Source organism: Gossypium arboreum, chromosome 1 (assembly GCF_025698485.1).
Source record: "Gossypium arboreum isolate Shixiya-1 chromosome 1, ASM2569848v2, whole genome shotgun sequence".
NCBI lineage: Eukaryota > Viridiplantae > Streptophyta > Magnoliopsida > Malvales > Malvaceae > Gossypium > Gossypium arboreum.
The window spans coordinates 1,334,444-1,357,221 of NC_069070.1; the positions used below are offsets into that span (position 1 = coordinate 1,334,444).

General features: G+C 30.0%; 1 protein-coding gene and 1 long non-coding RNA gene across 5 annotated transcripts; one reads left to right on the forward strand and one right to left on the reverse strand.

Annotated features, from left to right (window-relative positions):
- Window positions 1-535: 535 nt before the first annotated feature.
- On the reverse strand, window positions 536-3,732 carry LOC108481022 (uncharacterized). Of its 4 annotated transcripts, XM_053025871.1 has the most exons (8): window positions 3,402-3,436; window positions 3,232-3,300; window positions 2,999-3,123; window positions 2,293-2,491; window positions 1,920-2,179; window positions 1,391-1,411; window positions 1,174-1,298; window positions 536-1,086 (listed from the first exon to the last, which is right to left on the reverse strand). In XM_053025871.1, the coding sequence occupies exons 3-8, from the start codon at window positions 2,999-3,001 to the stop codon at window positions 711-713; spliced, it is 984 nt and encodes a 327-aa protein (XP_052881831.1). In that variant the 5' UTR covers window positions 3,002-3,123; window positions 3,232-3,300; window positions 3,402-3,436; the 3' UTR covers window positions 536-710. The 4 variants fall into 4 exon arrangements, with proteins under 4 accessions (XP_052881831.1, XP_017639671.1, XP_017639670.1 ...); XM_017784182.2 differs by lacking the exon at window positions 2,999-3,123 and having other exon boundaries at window positions 3,408-3,732; XM_017784181.2 differs by lacking the exon at window positions 2,999-3,123 and having other exon boundaries at window positions 3,402-3,732.
- A 9,083-nt stretch (window positions 3,733-12,815) lies between these two features.
- LOC108480285 (uncharacterized) lies at window positions 12,816-15,309 on the forward strand. Its single transcript, XR_008280227.1, has 3 exons — window positions 12,816-13,016; window positions 14,012-14,059; window positions 14,878-15,309. It is a non-coding gene; the product is annotated as an uncharacterized LOC108480285 (long non-coding RNA).
- The last annotated feature ends 7,469 nt before the right edge of the window (window positions 15,310-22,778 follow it).

Consider the following 22,778-nt stretch of genomic DNA (forward strand, 5'->3'; position numbering starts at 1 on the left):
ATAAATGGTTAACTAAATTTTTAAAAATATTTATATTATTTTTATTGTAATATTTAATAGATTTATGTAGTTTTTCATTTATTAAAATTTTATATAAACATCTTGACATTTTAATGTTTGTATTATAATATTATATATATTATTACATATTTATCTTTCATAATTACAAATTTATCTTTCATAATAATTTATGTAATATATAAAATAACATAATATAATATATTAAAAATTAAAAGATGGCTTGAGCAATGAATTTTTAAGCCAAAACCCGGATTATATTTTGAACCGGACCAATCTTTTATCTAAATCTATTTTTCAAACCTAATATTATTATCAACCAAGTCCATTTTTCAAACCTAATATTATTGTCAAACTCTCTTAAATTTTGAATATGTAATTTTATTTCTAAGAATTTAGTCAGTTTACTTCTCAAATTTCATAATTCTAGTCTAATTATTAATTTTATTTTATTTTTATTAAATTTGTCAGGTGTGAAATTTTGAAAAAAAAAAAAATCTCACTTAGACCATCGAGATTCAAACACAAAACCATCGCACATAAATACAAACTGTCTGTATCTTCAGCTCATAAACATCCCAATAAACCATTAAGATTCAAACACAGAACCATCACATAAACACATACTGTTTGTATCTTCAGTTCATCAACATCCTCAACAAACCATTGAGAATGTATTTCAGAAAAGCAAATTAGGCAAGCCGTGGTTTCTTCTGCAACGTTTTTAGCTTCAGTAGGTTTTCTTCTAACTCAGCTTTGTCCTTCTCCAGCTTCAGTTGGTTTTCTTTTAACTCAGCTTCGCCCTGCTCCACCTTCAGTTTGTTTTCTTTTAAATCAGCTTCTCCCTTCTCCACCTTCAGTTCGCCTTTCCTAATATTAGTTTTGTTCTTCTTTATCTCTTCTTCTAATTTCTTCATTTCACGAGCCTTCGCCAAGTTATTCCTCATGTTTTCCACCATTACCTCCATATTTATGATATTTTCTAGCTCAAGCATCTCTGGGTTACTTTCTATTTTATGGTCAGCTTTAGCTAGAGAACTTGTAAGGATGGTCCGAAAATCTGCATGCCTAAATAAAAAACTTGTTATCAGTATGAGGTTGCTTTTGAAATATCCCAGTGAGCACATTAGCATTGCGTCCATAAATGTTGTATACCCTTGGACAGTAGAGATGTTCTCATGTGACAGCTTCATATTGTCTTGATTTTCTCTGGCATCATTGTCTTGATTTTCTCTGGCATCATTGTTTCCCAATTCAAATAACGGCGGTAACTGAAGATCCTATATGCAGAAGAGAATCAGATGTGATCCAAAAAAAATAAGCAACTTGAATTAAATATATATATATATATATATATATATGCAAACCCTACCTGGTGAACCTCATGATAACCCTGTAAATAAGGAGAAAGATACACAGCAATACACAAAATTAGAAACTGACAGCTTTCCTACCCAGGATTTGTTTGTGTGCGAGTGTTGGTCTAATACATCTTGTTTTGATTTGATCTCTTACAAACAAGTCGAATCAATCAAACAAAGCTAGGGCTAAATTCATTATCATTACTTGTTCCTCTTGAGGGGTCATGTACATTTTCACTATACAGACTAGAAAGTAAAGATTAGTAACAAAGTGGGAACATGAGAGACAAAAAAACAAGTTATTATATGTACACCTCCTCAAGACTGTTCTAAATAAACTTACCACATCATCTCTATAAATTCAATAATGCGAGAACAAAAGAAAGATCATGTGGCTACTACTTTTCATCTAACTTGATGATATGGATATTATACTATACTAAGTTACGGAGTGATAATTTTCATGATAAAAGTAAAGTCTAATGCTCCATTGATTAAAATACTAATGAAAAATTGGGTGGTTCTACTCAAAATTTTTACCTGTAGATTGATGTGAATCTTAGCACATCTGCTACAGTCAGGGGTTAGAGGAAAGTGGAATATGAAAGGTTGATCTTCCATTTGCACAAGATCTTGAATACTAACACGATTTGTAAGCTGCAGCATTGCTAAATAAGAAGCCAAAACTCTGTATAGAACTTTTGCCACCATGTTAAAAACCTTATCCTCTGATATTAATTGCTCTGTTTGGTCCTCAATAGCCTCTCCCTGCACCTCCATTTCCTTTTGCAATGCTTGAACTGAAATATAAAGAAAGCAGATGACGAATTTTAATTTAAATGATTAATCAACATCTATTACCTCCTAAAAATAGTAACTATGCGTGAGATTGAGTCAGGAAGATCATCCACACAATCTAAGTCCTGAACTGGATTTGTTGGCTGGTTAAAAAATGAATGCAGCCTTTGAAATGCATTGTTGACGCTAAGACTGGAACTGGCATTTTCGACAATCCTGGGCTGCAATTTTCTCAACCATTGCAGTAAGAGTTGTGGCTCGCGAAGCCGATTCATCGCTTCCACTACTCTCGCTTGCTTTTCTTCCCATTTCCTCTGCATTAAAAAAATATACTAAATTAGAAAAATAAATAAACTACTCATGTACCCTGTGACCTATTGACCGGATATTCATCATTCTCAAGAATAGTTTGATTCGAATCTTAGTTGTATCAAAATTGAATTTTCTTTCAACCCAAATTGTGATTATTGATCTAGTGTTCATCCATCTCCTTAATAATTTGATTTTGAATAATTGTTGTAACCACTCATCCGTTTAAGGGCCTAATGAAATATTTACGCAATATTGATATGGCCAAGTAGATTAAAATTTGGACACAAAATTCCACCTAATATTATGTATATATATAATATTTTTTTTATGCAGAAACAAGGAAGAAAAGATGAAAAACTACATTAGGACCATAAGATGATGGTCCATGACTACTGCCTTTAAATCCTATACTACCCTTTTCTTCTTTGCTCGAACACAAGATTCCTAGTATTCAAAAAGGAAAAACACACACAACATTCCCTCTTCAACCCCAAGGATTTAATGCACACCATGTCAGCTTTAATGCCTACTTTGCCTATTTCCCGCTTCACTCGACAAATAGGATCAACTTGCACCTCAGTTTTATTTTTTGTTCCCACTTTTAGCTCAATCTTGTAAAAAGTTAGCCACAATTCTGGTATTTGGGGAAAAAAAGAGTCAGAACTTGCAGGATTGGCATGTTAAACAGAGCCTGGTATAGTTTACCCTAAAACAAATTATAAAAAGAGAGGAAAAGTCTCACAGCGGAGCGATATCTGTCATCCCCATCCAATATCATACGTATCAAGTCTGCCACCTGCTCATGACAGCCCTGCATATATGGAGAGCAACCAAATAATTGGAACTATAATTAAACAAACCGTAAACAATAAAGAAATTAGTCGGAAAACAGAAGAGAAAATGAATAGGTACCCTCACTCTTTTACGACTGCGTTTATCTTTATCTGATTCTACTTCATTGAAATCCCCCATGTATTCCTTGAGCGAAGTACAATCTGAGAATCAAGAAAAATGATATAAAAAGATGATAAAAATCTGAATATCTAAACTAAGATAATTTCTGTCTGCTTATTAATGTTGGATTAGAAGATGAAATTGGAGCTATCCAGAAACAAGCAAAGTCAAACCGTCCCTTTAATAATTTAGAAGAAAATGAAAAATAAAATTATGCATTAAATAAAAGCCAAAGTCGATTCTATCCAAGCAATGGAGGTTAATATTGTGTACAGTTGCAGAGACTTGTTATGCTGAAAACCTTATATTGAATTGATTCGAATTAAATAAAAAATTTTAAATTAATCGAATTCACAAGTTTTATTTTATATCTTAATTTGATTTAAATTTTTAATAGAATTGAGTGATTTTGAGTAGAGTCATCGTTTGAATTAAAAAAAAAAGTTAAACATGTCGATTAAAATCTTATTATCATGTTAGAACACATAAATTTGAATCAATATATATTTAAAAATTTTCAAAGCAAAATAAAAAATAGTAATTTAGTATAATAAACTTAAATTATTAATTAACTAATTTATTCATTTTCAGTAAAAAATTAAAATATAATTCGTTCAACCCTTAAATAAAAAGTTTCCATAATACTTTTACTAAATTTAAACTTGTATACACGTATTGAATTACAAATGTTGTTAATTTACCAGTACAAATATTACATTTCAAATTGAACTAGACTTGTCTATATCTCAAATTACGAACATAGTTGATTAAATTCAATTACAATTAAATTGAAGTTTGCTCAAATATGAACCCTAAACTCATATAGTCTCAAATTATGAGATTAGTTGATTGAATTATTCAATTAACCATGCATTTATAAAATTATAATTGAATCAAAATTTGTTTGAATAGAACTCCATGTGATGGCTTGATGGTTAAGGGTATTCACCGCTCCAAGTATAGTATGGGTTCAAATCGCGTTAGTCACGTTTATTGTTCAGGTTTTTCCTTGTTATTGTAATTCACCAAAGAAAATTTGTTCAAATATAAACCCTAAACACATATATACAGTTTCAATTACAAATGCAACTCTAAACACCGTAATTCTTGGCAAAGTCAATCCTTGTGTCATGGGAGTAGATCTTTCGTCTCGTAATCCGTGCAGCCTAAGGCAATCTATTCGCTCCAAATTCGCCTAAGTCAACCTAACCACCACAATTAAGGGGAAAGCTCTTTATTTATAGTTAAGCTCCCCCAAAATAGACGGACAAGATTAATCCTATACCTTAAATCAAATCTATGTTGTCATATCTTCATCATTGGGCCACTCAAGCTTCAATATGATAGATTTTTCCAACAGCTTATTGTATTGGGCTAGTTCTTGTGAGCCAAATGATCACCATCTAACCAATAGACCTTCATTGGATGCATTTGGTGCGATGGTCATGGGCTTTGAACTGCAACCCGTGACACTTGCATCAGCTAGCCGATAACCTTCTCTCTACGCATGGATGACTTCAACTTCCGTAACATATCTTTGAATAACAACCTCTTGGCAATTCCTTAACTACCATACACACCTCAAAGTTAGGCCTCCAAAACAGAATAATTTTTGAAGTTGTAAAGCTCCTGATTCAAACATAAACCCTCACACAAAAACATTCCAATTCTACTCCAAGGTCAAATAGATTTTGAATTGTTATGCAGCAATGACAAGTTGATCAGTAAATTTCAAAAAAAAAAAAGAAGAACTTACCCTGAATTTGATAATACCCAAACAGATTGACAAGTAACAGGTGAATATCTCCTAAAATATCTGAGTAGGGACTTGTAAATCTCAGCACGATCTTATCTTGGGTTGACCAAATTCATTGACTTGAAATGCATTTTTATGAATTGGATTTTGTTAACCAATGCATTTCATGTTAACAAATCTAGGTCAAAGCAAGACATCGGAGCCAACATTTTCCCCGATGTCTTCTGCATAATAAACCTCAATTAAGCAAATTATAGAAGAGATTAGATAACTGTTATCTAATGCCATTATCATACATCCCTGAATAAGACTAACCGGAAAAAGAAGATCCTCACCTGAATTATTATTATTATTAACACATAATACCTTCTTATATATATATATATATATATATATATATCAGTTGTGAATTGAGTCAGGAAGAGACTTGTAAATCTCAGCCCAGTCTTGGTTTGAACTGGATTTAGCTCCTAAAAAATGTTTTTATTAACTAGACGTGATATATGCTTCAGAAAAGCAATTCAAGAGCCAACAAATACAGTTCAAATCAAGATGCCGGAATACTGAACTACATAATGAATTGCAGGTCTTGGGGGCGATTCATCACTTCAACCACTATATCCACCGTCTACATCCTTCCCCTATATAAACTCTGCAATATATATAGAGAGAGAGAAATTAAAACAAATTGTAAAAGAGATTGTGTATCTTGGTTCATCGCTTCTTATACTAGCAGCTATCTACATCTTTCCCTATATAAACTCTGCAAAAATATATTAAAACTATTTGTAAAAGACGATGGTTTGAATTAATTGCCCGTTCATTAAATCTACCATTTAGCTCAAGAAGTTAATAATCTATAGCAATATTGAATATCTCAACATGATAACGGTGCTCCATATTGAAATCAACATGTTGGTAATGACCACGTTTTACCACATATGGAGAATCCATAGCAAGAATTTCAATATTGTGCTTTTAACAAAATGTTTTCACAACTTCCAACAAATTGTCCCAATCATCTTCACTCAACTTCTGTATCAAAGTTTTTGTGCTTGGGACTAAATACATAACATTTACTATATCTTGGAATTTTTGTTATAGATGTCGATAAAGAATATCAATAATACTCATTATCTCTTTCACTAGATGTAAGATAAAAACAAAATCAAAAGATGTAATCTTCTTATGTGCTGTAGCTGCATCCTCGTGGATAGAATAATTATAGCCACTTTCATTAATATTTTGTAGAATTGAACAAGTAGCATCAAACATTCTTATCAAGCTACAAACAAAACTAAAATGAGAGCTCCAACAGGTTTTTCTAGCTCGTTTCACAATACTAATTCGGTTAAGTGCTTTACCAGTTTCAAGTTCATCAATTGCCAACATATTTGCAATTTCAATTGCTTGGGCAAGTTGTAATTGATCATGACGTTTGCAAGAGGCATTAATTATATTAACAATAAAGTTCAAATCAGAGAAAAAATTATGAATAAGAATTACCTCTCAAGATGCAGCAACTAATACCAACTGGAGTCGATAAGCCAAGCAATGAACATAATATGCATACGGACAATCATCTAAAAATAATGCTTGTAAACTATTCCATTCACCCCGCATGTTGCTAACACCATCGTATCCTTGAACTCAAATATTTTGAACATTAAGACAATGCCAAGAAAGAACAACACATATTTCCTTTTTCAAAGTTATTGTTGTAGTATCTTGGACATGTACAATATCAAAGAAATGCTCTTTTATAAATTCTTTCTCATCAACATATCTCACAACAATAACCATTTGCTTCCTTTTAGATTCATCACATGTCTTATCAATAATGATACAAAATTTAAAATCTCCAATGTCTTCATAAATCTTATGACACTTTATTTGCAAGAATATGTAAAATCTCCTTTTGGATCATATAAGAAGTATATTTAACATTTTTTGGAGTATTGTCCAAAACAACTTTGGAAACTTTATCATTATAGGAAGCTAATAATGTAATCAATTCAAGAAAATTACCTCTAAAAAACACATTCTTACAAAGTTAGTCGTCAAACAATATCAATTGAAGTCTTGACTCATAAGCAATTACTTTCTTTTTTATCTAAACTTTGTGCATTGATAACCTTGTCTAACAAATCTTGACAAATTTTCTCATTATTATTTTGTAGAGAGCATGGATCTTGGCCAACATGATTCTAGAAAGCACATATTTTTTCATTGAATGCATCCGTTTCATGACAAACAATATGTCTTGAGAAAAGATAGGATGAGAAACAATATGTTACATCTTTAGTAAGGGAATATTCCAACCAAGGAAATTTACAAAATCAAGAAGACTGAAATCTTCGGGGATGCTTGTCACCGGAAAGTGGGTACTCAGACAAATGTATTTGATATGACCCCATTTCTAAATATGCTCGAATGACTTCATCTCGCTGATTAACATTCTCATATTTGAGAACATAATCCTGAATCTTCCTCTAGATTATTAATATCAAAAGAAAGATTTGAATGATCTTCACTTTCAAGTCTTGGACATTTAGAAGTATTAACTTCGATAGTTGAAGAATCTTCATTGTTCACTTGTCAATTAGCGTCACAAGTATCATTACTTTTCCGCTTAAAAAAAGTATCAATTGTCTTTACTTTCTTTATTTTTTGCAATCGACCTGAAATTTAATTTTATAAAATTATAAAAAGTAAAATGGTTGTAACATCCATTTAATTTCCATTTCCATTTTCATATTATTCTCATTTCAATTTCATTTCAAATTCAAATCATAAATCGTATAATACAAAATTTTTACTTTTAACCAAACATACTCATGCTTGTGGTTGTTCAAACATTCAAAATTATAATATGCAAATTCAACTTGAAATTAAGAATCTACTAATTTTATAATTAAAATCATAGTTTTCAATTGAAACATAATATTTTAAATACTAATTAAATAATTCAAAATTCATAAAATAAAATTAATATAGCTAGATATAGTAAATCAACTACTAATGACAAGCTTGAATATACATGGTTAAACAAGTTGATAACTTAAGTTTTCTGATCCAAAATTCACATAACTTTCGACTCTGTTAGCCATTCTGTTTTCATCGAAATGCTCACTGCTTCACAAGTTATCATTTAACATAATTTTAAACAAAGTGACCAATGTTTTCTTCCCCCCTTCACTTTGGCCAAAACTTACTATAACATTATCTAGCTATTTTTGTTTCATTTTTACACTTCTAACAAGTAAAAAAAGTCTCATAATCATTTTCCATCCAAAAACATACACATTTCACTTAATTTTATAAGCTTCCATCAATATCATTTAATGACAACTTTTAATATACTTGATAAAATAAAAAACTATTGGTACATATATGTCAAACAAGCTTCAAATATTCAAAATCTATGAAAAGTTTGAAGAAAAACACACCTTATACTTAAAATTTGGAGGAAAAATGATGAATAATCTTTTTCCTTTTTTTTTTTTGCTAGGCATCGATATGAAGAAAAACATGATAAAAGTCTCTTCATATTTTATATATATATATATATTATATTACTTATAAAATATTATTACTTTAAATAAAATATTAAATAAACTTTAAATTATTGAAGAGAGCATGGGCTATGTAATTGCTTCTTTTCTTAACTGTAACTCAGCGGCAATAGGTCAAAATCATTTTGGCTTTGAAACACAATCTTAGGGTGAGTTTGGATGGGCAGTGCGTTTACCTGTAGTTAGTGTAAAAACAGCGGTGGCGGTGAGATTAGATACTGTAGCGATATTGTAGTGTGAGACAAAAAGTAAGCTAAACGCACCTCACCGCACCCAATCACCCATCCAAACCTACCTTAATGGTTTCTAGGGTTTTATATTTGTTATACTTTAGGGTTTTATATTTTTGCTTTTACTATTGCTGCCAGTTTCAAAATAAAATTAGTTTATTTCCGATTTAGCTCATTGAGTTTTTGAATTCGATCATCAACCTTTTATTTCTTTCCAGGTAAAGCTTTATTAGTGATTTTTTTGTTCAATTTAGTCCATTTTTAAATTAAATCTATTTTGTTAATTAGTTTTTTTGTGATTATTTGCATGTATTTAATTTCTTTTAATTTATAATGTGAATACATTTTGTTTAATTATAATGAAATTAATTTGTTTATTTTTCAAAATTATTTATCAATTTATTTTTAAAAACGTTAAATTATGCTATTTGTCCTCATGCGTTATAGAAATTGTGAATTTAGTCTCTATATTTTAATTTGGTCAATTTTAATTTTTGTATTTTTTGAACTTTAAAATTTCAATCATTAGCAAACAATACATTAAACTTATTAAGCTCATTATTTTAAAAATTTGATGTGATGAATATTTTATCATATGTGTAATGTCATGTTAATTTATTATTTCTATATATTACTTGCTAAAAATCTAATTAATGGATTAATAACTATCATTTACGTCAAGATTGAAATATCAAAATTTGAAAAGTATAGAAACTAGAATTGTAATACCGAAATTTTTTTACAAGAAAATATTATACGTAATATAGTAAAATAAGGAAATAAAGTGACAAAAAGGGAAATTTTGAGTTATGTCAATATTGGGAAGTATATTATGACATATTGATTCAAGAAAGGACTAAATTGTAAAAGTGAGAAAAGTTTTATGGTCCAAGAGTAAATACTCAAAATTTGAAGGATTAAGGTATAAATATGAAAAGTTAAAGGACTAATAGTACAAATATTTTAAGGGTGGAATGATCTAGAAGCCAAGGAAAATTGATGAATGAGGACCCAATTGAATAGGTGAAGAATTATGAGGGACTAAATTGTAATTTTATCAAATTAAGTGATGACTCAAGAATAGAATTTTAAAAGATCATGAAGGGCAAAATGGTCAATTGGAAGAGAGAGAAATCTAGAGACAATGATGATGTTGGAGATATTTTAGATAAATTAAATAAATAAATATTAGTTTATTAATACTTTAAATTGATTTTTAAATGATATTTTATTATTTTATTATTATTTTATTTAATATATATATATATATATATATAAGGAAAGAAAGAGGAGGATGATCACCTTTCTCATGCAACTAACGTGAGAAGAAGAGGAAGAAACAAAGTTTTCCTTTTCTTACAATTTGGTCCTTCCATAAAAAAATTCACTATTTTCACCTAGAAATTAAAAAAATTTCCATAGCTACTAAGAGGAAAAAATGTTAAGGAGACCATGGGGAGTTAGAATATCAAGTTGGATTCAAGAAATAGAAGCTGGAGGAGAGAGAAAATCAAGTTAAAGATTGGTATCAAGAGAACAAGGTAAGTACATCAAGATTTCAATATGTTTTTAAGTTTGTTATTATTGACAAAGCATGGAAATAATGTTATAGTAGAGTTTTCTTACATAAGGTTCTATGTTCTTGATATGTTAGTGAAGAGAAAATAAGAGAAAGTGATGAGAAATGGTGTAGAAAAAGAAAATAAGGGTGTTATAACATGGTAATTAATATCTTACACTAAAACGGTTTTAGACAGCAGCAGTAGTCTAACTTTGAAAAATCATCAAAAATTGTGTAAATATAATTATAGGATGAATAAAATATGAAATTAAATCTTATTAAGTCTAGTTTCTTATAAAAGAAATTATGTAAGCAATGGAATTGTAAATCATGAGATATGATGAATTTTGTGAGACAATGTCAGAATGATTTTGGGTTCCCCTGTTCTGACTTTGTAAAATCATCAAAAATTGGATAAAAATAATTATGGTCTTAAGTTTATATGTTTAGGATCCTGAATGAGTCTAGTTTCAATAGAAACAAACGGGAACATCATTCGAATTTTGTACGAGGAGATAATTAATTTTTAGTGAAGAAGAGCCAGAACTGTCAGACAGCAGAACAGGGGTAAATTTAAAGAATAAACTGTACTTATTGGCTAAACCAAAAATTCTGAAAATTTTATGGTAAGAATATATATGAGTCTAGTTTCATGGAAAATTATAGGATCTTAATATGGAGTTCTATAGCTCCAGATATAAATAATTTAGTGACTATGGCGCAGATAGATAGCTTGAACATTCATAAAAGTAAATAATAAAAATTATGGATAATGTTACTTACAAGTGTGTTATCTACATTAAGGATGTGGAATGGAGAGGAGGAGGAGAAATAATATGTATGAATATTCATCTAGCATGGCTAATTTGTATATTTTAGGCTCAAGGACTAAATTGAATAAAAGTAAAATTTTATGGGCAATTTTGCAAAAATGTCAGAAATGACTAAATTGCATGAAATGGATTATTTTATTGTTTAAATTACAAAATTGAAAGAAATTATTAATTTAGTTCAAGATTGGGAAAAAACATGTTTTAAGGGATTAAATTGAAAAGTGTTAAAATTATGGAAAATCCTGATATTTTATAGAATTCATGGACTGTTATCAATACGCATGAGAATAATAGTTGGAATTAAGGATTAAATTGCAAGAATTTTATTTTCCTAACCATAAAGATGAAATCGTCATTAATTAAAAGTTTATGGGTAAAATAGTAATTTTGCCTAGAGCATTAATTAAATGCATTAGAATATGAAATGAATGAAAATGGTGATCAAATTTATTTATAAAGATCTGAACAACTCAAATACGAGACTTGATCGTGGAAAAGAAAAGATATCGGATTAATGAAATTATAAACACAAACAAGCAATGAGGTAAGTTTGTGTAACTTGAATTGTGTTTTTAAACACTTGAAATATGTGGTTATGTGATAAAAATATGATTTGAATGTTCAATTCATGATAATTGATGGAATATTGATAATACTCGATATAAATTGAAAATAAATCCCGGTTGAATGGAATGGATTTCAAGATTATACTTGTGAATTGTATTTTTGTCATGCATATGAAATTGATATGGATATATTTGATAATGCCCGATAAAATGATACATCCCGTTGAACAAAGGAAAATCCATCGAAATTTCGAGAAATTCAACGGGATAAATATGAGAAATGGAAGAATATGAAAATTATGGAATTAATGAACTCATAAATCATTTATCTTTGTATTGAATTTATATTATGATTTGTACATGTTATATGGACACATGGGTGGAAAGTATATGGTACATGAAATGTTGATATAATGAAATGAATGATAATGTTATTAAATAAACGGTAAGAGAATGATATGTATCATGGCATGTACATATGAGATTATCTTTTATATGTTAATATAAGGAAAATATGTAAGTTAAGACGAGTATTAAATTTAAATATGATATATTGAGAAAATAAGAATTTATATGCAATATGTGTAAGTACACTAACAAGTGTTGTTGTTGATGATGCTTAGGCAAGTGCCAAGTCATTGATTGAATGGTAATATATTTATTGATGCATGAAATCTGTAAGTATTTAAGTGAAATTTTTTTTAGTGATCTGTAAATAGTAGTAATGCTCCGAAACCCTATTTCGACAACGGATACGGGTTAAGGGTGTTACAAGAATAATTCAATTGGAGGATATGAATTAAGCCTACAACTATATGTGTAGTATAATATTAGCAACTGAACTTAACCTAATGGATTTAACTACTAAAAGGAGTTAGAAATTGATCAAATTAAAGTATAGTTACTGAATTCACAACCTGTACAAAAGTACAGGGATTAATAATAGAATTATATCCTATAAAAGATGCTAAAGAGCTCCTTCCTACCCTAATCTCTCTTCGCACGGATCTGACCGCCAAGCGAGCATCTCACCACGACTCCGATCAAATAAGGTAAATTTCGAAACCCTTAAAATATCAGCCTCTCTATTTGAGTTTTCTGCTTTGGATTCTACTTTTTGTTTCGAAGTACATCTGAAATTTGTTCACACAGCTGTTGAGATCTTTAGCTATTTTGAAATAGCGGCTGCGAAACCACCACGCCAACCGTATTTGATATCTAGCTTTCCTGCCTTACATAATTTGTTTTAAATTGTCTCTTTTATTATTATTTTTTATCATAAAATGTGAGAATTTTATTGGGAAGTATGAACTAATTATTCTCAGTAACTTTTAGGATATAGGGGAAGGAAGTAGATTGTAGATGTTAAGAGAAGCAATGAACAAACCACTGTCTTTTACAAATTGTTTTAATATATTTTTGCCGAGTTTATATAGGGGAAGGTGTAGATAATTGATAGTATAAGAAGCGACGAACCAATATCCACAATCTCTTTTATAATCTGTTTTAATTTGTTTCTATATATATATATATTACAGAGTTTATATAGGGGAAGGATGTAGATGGTGGATGGTGGTTGACGCGATGAATCACCCCCAAGACCTGCAATTCATGATGCAGTTCAGTATTCCAGTATCTTGATTTGAACTGGGTTTGTTGGCTGCTGATTTGCTTTTTTGAAGCAGATATCAAATCTAGTTAATAAAAACACTTTTCAGGAGCCAACAAATACAGTTCCAACCAGGACTGGGCTGAGATTTACAAGTCCCTTCCTGACTCTGTTCAACTGATATATATATATATATATTTAAGGACGTAGTATGTGTTAATAATAATTCAGGTGAGGTTCTTTTTCTGGTTAGTCTTATTCAGGGATTTATGATGATGGCATTAGATAACAATTATCTAACTTTTCTCTCTTCTATAATTTGTTTAATTAAGGTTTATTATGCAGAGGACATGGGAGAAAATACCGATTCCAGTGTCTTGCTTTGACCTAGATTTGTTGACTTGTTAACAAAATCCAATTCATAAAAATGCATTTCAGGTCAATGAATTCAGTCATCCCAAGACAAGATCGTGCTGAGATTTACAGGTCCCTACTCAAATATTTTAGGAGATATTTACCTGTTACTTATAATTCAGAATATTTAGGAAATATTCACCTGTTACTTATAATTCGAGGAGTATCTTCTTTTTCCTTGAATTTGGTTTTCAACTCATCCGTTGCTTTTCTCAATCTGCTTGGATATTATCAAATTCGGTTACTGGGTAGTCGGGTAGGTTCTTTTCTTTTGAAATTTACTTCAAATTTTACTAAGTAATGCTTTTGTCTGCAGTCTCTCTTAGCAACATTTTAACTTAAGATAATTTTGATGCATCATTAATAAGCATACTGTGCACGCCCATATTTTAGCTTCGAGGAATACATGGCTGATTTCAACAAATAGAGACCAAAAAGAAAAAAAAACCTTTCTTAGCAAGATGATTGTAATTACTTAATTTCTTAGGGAATGTCATGAATGCATTGCACGAGATTGAATCAATTTCGAAGTGATCAAAGAATCCAGTTCTGATCCAAGACTATACTGATAATATTAATTGCATAGGTAGGATCTTTGAGGAGGTATCAAGTTTTGATTTAATATTTATGAAAATAGTAGATGTTGGATTTAGATCAAAAGTATCAACTTCGTAGCAAGAGTGATGAACGTTAAACTGTGCTTCATTTATGATTTATTTCATAGTGTATTTGCTTTATAGTCCTTCAACATTAAGGTGGGCTGCAATTCCTTAATGAGCAAGTGGTTATTGCGGTCAAGTAATAGCAATTCAAAATCTATTTGACGTTGGAGTAGAATCTTTTAATGGTTTATTGGAATGCTTTTGTGTGAGGGTTTGTGTTTGAATCAGGATCTTTACGACTTCAAAGAGTGTTACTGTTTTAGAGGCCGAACTTTGAGGTGTTTATGATGATTGAGGAATTGCCAGGAGGTTGTTACTCACCACTATACTGTGCTCAGAGCAACTAGAGATATGTTACGGAAGTTGAAGTCGTCCATGTGTATAGAGAAGGAAATCGGCTAGCTGATGTTTTAGCTTTTGCTGGCCTTTAACCAGAATGTTGGCCCGCAAATCTCGTGTGCCCACCAGCAGGACCAGCTCAAGTGCTACAAGAGGATATGCAAGGATTGGCTTTGCCAAGAATGGGGATGTTCCTTTCTCTTTTACATTTGAGATCTGTATACTAATTTTTTGGAGTTTATATTTGTATAGAGTCTAGTTGAATTTGAAATGTAACATTAGTACGGTTAAATTAATCATATTCGTAATTTTGGATAAAAATGAGTAAATTAATTTTATACATTTCAAAACTTGTAAATTAGTTCATTTGATAAATTTTATCTATTAAATGATGATATGGAATGATAATTAAAATAATTAATTACTAATTTAGTTCCTGAATTATAACTAAAATATTATTTTTACTTTTATAAAACTCTTAATAATAATTTTAAAAATTAAAACAATCTTCAAAATATATTAAAAATTATGTTAAAATATTTTTAAAATAAAATTCTAAAGAATTTACAAAAAAGTTTTATCAAACTTTCGAAACCTAGAAATCATTGCTATTTTACAAAATCTAAAAAGTAAAAAAATTTCCAATACTTAGATTGAAGTAAAAAAAAAATAAAATAAAAACATGATTGAAGCAAAAGAAAAAAATTAATTTTCATCGCCCATCCTTCCAACTAAAAGATAAATAAAAATCTATTTAATGTTTATTTTCTTTTACTTTAGTGAATACTCATTTTGCATCTACATCTCCTAATGATTTATAGTCATTGTTAAAAATTTTGATTACTTATTTTTGCATCTTCTTAGCTATTACTTTCCCATTTGAAGATTTTATTCTTTAATCTTTAAATTATTGGGTTTAACAATTTTTTTTATTTTGAACATGTACTCCATGAGTTTTGAAATTTTAGAAAATAATGTTTTAAATTTATGGGTATAAATAAAAGATAAAAGTGAAATTTTTATTTAAAATAAACCTTAGCCATTAACACATCTCTAGAGGTGAAGTAGTGAAATAAGCTCATTGTCTTCAACTTTTTCTTTGTCGCAAAAGAGATGCAAAATTGAATGATTTTGTTTACTATAAATATATTGTTTCTTTAGTTTAATTGTATTTCAACAGTAATAAAATCATGATTTTATTGAAATGAATGATTGCTTTTAGAATTACATTAGAGAACGTTCTCAACCTGTAAAGTTAGCGTCTTATTGCATTAGATAGTTCTCATTAAATTGAGAATTTTATTAAAAATGAAAATGTTTCCTCATAATTAAAAAAGAGCTCAATTTTTTCAGAAAAAAAAAAGATACCACGATTCACCAAAAAGGAGTTTCTTTGAAGAATGTAAATTTTGGTTTTAATAAATCTAGGTTTGATTTTGTTTTAACGGGAATCAAGCTTTGATTTCTTAAGGAAAAAGATAACAAAAGATAAAAATAATGATAGTGGATTTATTTAAAAATATATTTTAATGGTAGTTAATGGACAAATGATCAATGTGTAACAATTTGATAACATTAGTGATTATTATGTAATTTTAAAATGACAAATTTTCTAAACATTAATGGCTAAATTTGTTTAATATTTTAACATAATTTTTAATAATTTATATTTATTTTAAATATTTTAAAAAATTAGAATTATTGTTAAGAAATTTTTAAAGTAAAATGATATTTTATCTATAATTTAGGGACCAAATTAATAATTAACCATTTAAATTAACGTTACATGTCATTATATAACAGATAAAATTTAATGAAGGGACTAATTTACACGTTTCAAAATTTATAAGAGTTAATTTACCATTTTTTAATAAATGAGCCGAAATACAATCTATCTCTAAATACAGGGACTTCTCTGATACTTTTACCTTTTAAGTGTAGAAATATAAATTTATGACCATTCATTAAGCTTTTTCAGCTCACACTCTCATAACTTTGTGCAGAGTTTTTTTTACGGCTTTGGGGAATTGAGGAGCAAAGGCAAGGCTGGTCCAAGTTTAAAGCTATTTGGTAGTATAGATTAATGACTCTTTTTTCAAAACATTAGAGGGCATTCTGACACTCAATTGGAATAATTTGATATACTTGTAATAGATATTTGAGACTTTTATTTAGATTTTTATTTTTGAGATGTTATACTTTTTTTCTTTTTCTTTTTTTTTTTATGTTTGATTTTATGATTAAATGTTGTGTGGATTATGGTATGTTGCTAAGTGATATCATGGTGATTGAAAACATAGTGATTGAAGCATGAATTTTTTACTAACACATTTTAATTGTACCTTGCCAAGGAGTGGATAGCTTTGTGGCTACGGTAAGTCCATTGTATGATTTAATTGTTGTTTGTTAAGCATGATTTAGAATGTTTAAATTATGAATACATGTTGTTTATTAGTTGTAATTAGAATTGTATATATGATTAAAGTAATAAAACTTAGCTAATATAGCCTTAATTAGTAAATGTATTAAAGAAAATGGTTAATTAAAATGAATTTTAGGGATTTCATAAATTGACTAAAAGAAGGTTAGTAATCATTCAGAATTAAAATTAAGATCGCTTAGTTTTAAGTGGTAAAATGGCTAAAATACATTTAGGTTTAAATCTTTAAAAATAGTTTTAAAATGGTTCGCAAATTGCTTCCGCAATAAAAATAGACAGTTATTAGTTAGAATTGAGGTGTGTTTTTGGGTGATTTTGTGCTAGAGAATCACTTCGGTGGCTAATGTGACGTTTTGGATTTGGGTTTGTAATGAACCGAAAGTTACGGTATCGGAAATTGAGTCTTGAGTATTGTTTCCGTGAAATTTATTCATGAATATTTATTAGAAATATTTATGAATTATAGTTGAATGGTTATTTAGTGTTTAATTAAGTGAAGTAGCTTGAATTTAGTTTAAAGGACTAAATTGCATAAGGAATAAAAGTTTAATTATAGATTAAAGAAGTAAAAGGGACTAATCTAGCAATTAGACCCTAAGTGCCATGTGTGTGAATGCATGATATAACATGTGTAATAGTTGGTATATATGTGTAATAGCTATAAGATATTTTATGTTATAGCTATTACACATGTTAATTTTATATTTATTATAGGTTAATAATAATATAATATAGTATAATGAATAAAGAATAATGAGTAAAGAATAGAAAAGTTACAGAGAGCAAACGGGAGAAAGTAAAAAAGAAAGAAAGATAGAAAGACTAACAGAGAGCAAACGTGAGAAAGAAAGAAGGAAAGAAAGAAAAAAATAAAAAAGGGTAATTTAGGATTAAGGCCCTAAAGTTTGATTGGTAAGTTGTTTTAGCTCATTTTCCTATGATTTTTATGTTTATGGATGCCTAATTCAAAGTTCTACATGTATGAGGTTAAAATGAAGAAAAATAGAGAATTTTTAGATATTGATTTAGTTGAATAAATTGAGGTTTTATGGGTTAAATTGATAGAAATTGAAGTTAGAAGTGATTAGTTAAAGGAATTTCTAAGTTAGGTTTAAATAGGGACTAAGTTCAATAGAGCTCAAAATTTATGCTTTATAATGAATTTTATGAGTTAGAAATTGTTAATGAGTTGATTAAAAGAGAATATGAAGCTTAAGTTAAAGAAAAAAGATTAGTAATGGAAAAAGGATGAAATTGGAATTTTGTAAAAGTTTGGTAGAAAGTGAAAATGTGTTTTATGAATTAATATATTGATGATTTTTAATTGTATGATTGTTAGTAGCAAACGAAAATCGGATACGTTATCAAAGAAGGAAAAGAGAAAGTGAACGAAGATATCGATTAAATTCAATAAATAGTGGTTTGTATTTCTATAAACCGAGCTTAATTGTTATTGCTATATTTGATATTTATATTGTATGAAAATGTGAATGAGGTAAGTATTTTTACCATATTGAAATGAATGTGATTTTGAATACCCTATTAACAATGGTCGGGCTAGTCGGATATAGTTGACATGTCATAGGAATTGGAAGTATTGAGATATTCCGACATTGAGTCGATGAGACACTATGTGTCGACTACTGTTAAAGTTTCGGATTTGTTCCGATGAAGTACTTTGTGTACTATAATGTTAAAGTTCCGGATTTAAAGCACTATGTGCTTATCCCGAGTGTGGGTTGGATCCGTATCCTTCAAGATCCGAGTTATGTTAATAAGGGTAAATAAAGTAAAGGTTATTAAAGTCTTGATTGATATTGAATAATAGCAATAATGTGTTTGAATTACCATGTTTTAAAGTTGATTAAGCTATTGTTTATAGAAATACCACTGAGAGTATTCTCAGCAGACGGTTTGTTTCGTTACACGTGCTAGGTACGAAAGTATAAGGACTCAAAGATATGTTTCGATCCCCAAACTCAAATTGGTGAAGTTTCTATTTTTTGGAAAATGGCATTGTACCTAGGATGTCTTTTGGTCATTTTGAAAGTATCTAAGTTGTTAAGCGATATTTTGGTATGTTTTGTAAATCTTACCAAAACCTTAAGTATGGTATGTTTTGATATGTTAATGAAGAGTAATAAGAGGAAGTGTTGGTAAATATTGTAGAGAGAAGAAATGAAGATGTTATAAACTTAGTTATCAACATTTTATACTAAAACAGATTTGGACAAGAGCGGTAGTCCAACTTTGAAATATACCAAAAATAGTATAAAGTGAATTAGATAATGAATAAAATTTGTAATTGAAGCTTAATGAATCTATTTTTATATGGAAGAAATAAAATAGGTAAAAGAGTTGTATTTTATGAGATATTTACGTTTTGGTGAAATAGGGTTAGAACAATTTCTGAATTCCCTGTTCTGACTTTAGAAATTCACCATAAATTGTGTATTAAGAATTAGGACTCAAACTTTATATGTATGGATTCCTTATTGAGTATATTTTTAATTGAAACAAATGGCATAGTCATTGGATTTCTGTACAGGAATAAATTTGATTCGTAGTGCACAAGGGTCAGAGTAGCCAAACCCTAAAACAGGGGAGACTTTTTTTAATAAACTGTACTAATTGGCCTGACCAAAAATTCTAGAAAAAAATTAGTAAGTAGATATATGAGTCTAGTTTTAGGAAAAATTTACAGAATTATATTTCAAGTTTCTTAACTCGAGATATGATTTTTTTTAGCGACCGTGACGCAGATGGATAGTTTACTACGAAAACTGTTTAAGTGCTAAGATACGTTTTGTAATGTCTCTTGCTCGACTCCGGTGACGGTCTCGGGTAGGGGGACGTTACAAGCTTGATTGGTATCAGAGCTAATTAGGTTTAGTCGGTTCTAGGACTAAATCGAATGTCAATGTGAATCTAGAGGTACATGCCATTACTGAGTCAAATTTGAGTTGAGATTGGATGCTGATATGTTTATTGAATATTTTTGTTTTATAGCATTAAGAATGTCTGACAAAAGCATTGAGGATACTGATCAAGAGATGTATAGTGAGGATGATGAATCGTATAATGTGAATGAATTGGAGTCTGCAACTCCAAGTGTGAATCCGGTAGGAAATCAACCGAATGTTGGAAGTGATAATACTGAAATCTTTAGAATAATCGTCGATGCCCTTCAAAAAGCGGTAAGAACTATGCCTGCTACATCCTCTATCCCTACTACCCGAAGAGCTCCAATTAAAGAATTGAGAAAATATAGAGCTACAGAATTTTTGGGTGTAAAGGGAATTGATTCGACTTCTGCTGAAAATTGGTTAGGGACTACAAAGAGAGTTATGAAGCAACTTGAATGTACACCACAAGAAAGCTTAGTGTGTGTTGTCTCATTACTGCAAGATAAAGCTTTCGTATGGTGGGAATCAGTGATTCAGAATGTACTTGAGGAACAGATAAGTTGGGACTTTTTTCAAAAAGAGTTTCAAAAGAAGTATTTGGGAGAAATGTACATAGAGGACAAAAGACAAGAGTTCTTAACACTGAAACAAGGTGAGATGCTTATAGTGGATTATGAACGAGAATTTCTGAGATTGAGTAGATATGCCACCGAGTTTGTACAAACTGAAGCCGACCGATGTAAGAGATTTTGTAGTGTACAGTGATGTTTCATTGAGTGGAGTGGGATGTGTACTGATGCAGAACGGGAAAGCTTATGCTTCACGGCAACTGAAACCGCATGAACACAACTATCCAACTCATGATTTAGAATTAGCAGCTGTAATTTTTGCCTTGAAGATTTGGAGGCACTATCTTTATGGTGAAAAGTGCTATGTTTATACGGATCATAAAAGTTTGAAGTATCTGCTTTTCCAAAAAGAATTGAATCTAAGACAAAGGCGTTGGATAGAGCTTCTGAAAGACTATGATTGTGTCATAGACTATCATCCAGGGAAAGCTAATGTAGTAGCCGACGCACTGAGTAGAAAAGCTGTGATTGAATTACGAGCAATGTTTGCACAACTTAGTATCACTGAAGATGGCAGCCTTTTGACTGAATTAAGAATAAAGCCAGTAATGTTTGATCGAATCAAATCAACATAGTTAGAAGATGATAAGTTGTTAAAGAAAAGAGAGATGATTCGGAATGGTACAACAGAAAATTTTAGCATTGATGGAAATGGTTGTCTAAGATTTCAGAATCAACTTTGCATTCCGAATAATTCTGAGTTGAAAGAGTTAATTCTTCGAGAAGCTCATAATAGTCCATTTGCATTTCATCCTGGAGGTATGAAAATGTATCGTAATTTGCGTGAATTGTATTGGTGATCGGGAATGAAAAAAAGATATAACTGAATATGTGGCAAAGTGTTTGACTTGTCAACGAGTGAAGGCAGAACATCAAGTTCCATCGGGATTACTTCAACCTATCAATATTCCTGAATGGAAATGGGCTGAATAACGATGGACTTTGTGACGGGTTTACCGATGTCTACAAGTAAAAAGAATGCTATTTGGGTAATAGTTGATCGACTTACAAAGTCAGCTCATTTCTTAGCTGTGAGAACCGATTGGTAGTTAAAGAAACTTGCTGAGGTTTATGTTCGGGAAATTATTAGATTACATGGTATTCCAAAATCAATAATTTCTGACAGAGATCCAAGGTTTACGTCAAGGTTTTGGAAGCAATTACATGAATCTTTCTGATTTTCGACTTTACTTTAGTATGACTTTTCATCCATGCATCGATGGTCAATCTGAACGGGTAATACAAATTTTAGAAGATATGCTTCGAGCCTGTATGATTGATTTTGAGTCTAACTGGGAATATTATTTGTCATTAGCCGAATTTGTGTATAATAATAGTTTCCAGTCAAGTATACAGATGGCGCCGTATGAGGTTTTGTATGGACGAAGATGCCGATCACCCATATGTTGGACAAAACTGAATGAGAAGAAGATGATTGGACCTGAATTGGTTCAAGAAACGGAAAGTACAGTTAAGAAAATTCGGGAAAGATTGAAAACTGCTTTTGATAGACAGAAATCGTATGTAGATTTGAAACGACGGGATATTGAATACTCAGTCGGGGATAAAGTATTTTTAAAGGTTTCACCTTGGAAGAAAATTCTAAGATTTGGTCAAAAAGGAAAATTAAGTCCTCATTTTATTGGGCCTTACGAAGTTATTGAGAGAATTAGACTAGTAGCGTATCGATTGGCCTTACCTCCTGAACCACTGAAAATGCACGATGTCTTCTATGTTTCTATGCTAAGAAGATATCGATCGGATCCTTCACATGTTATTACGACCGAGAATGTAGAGATTCGACCTGACTTATCG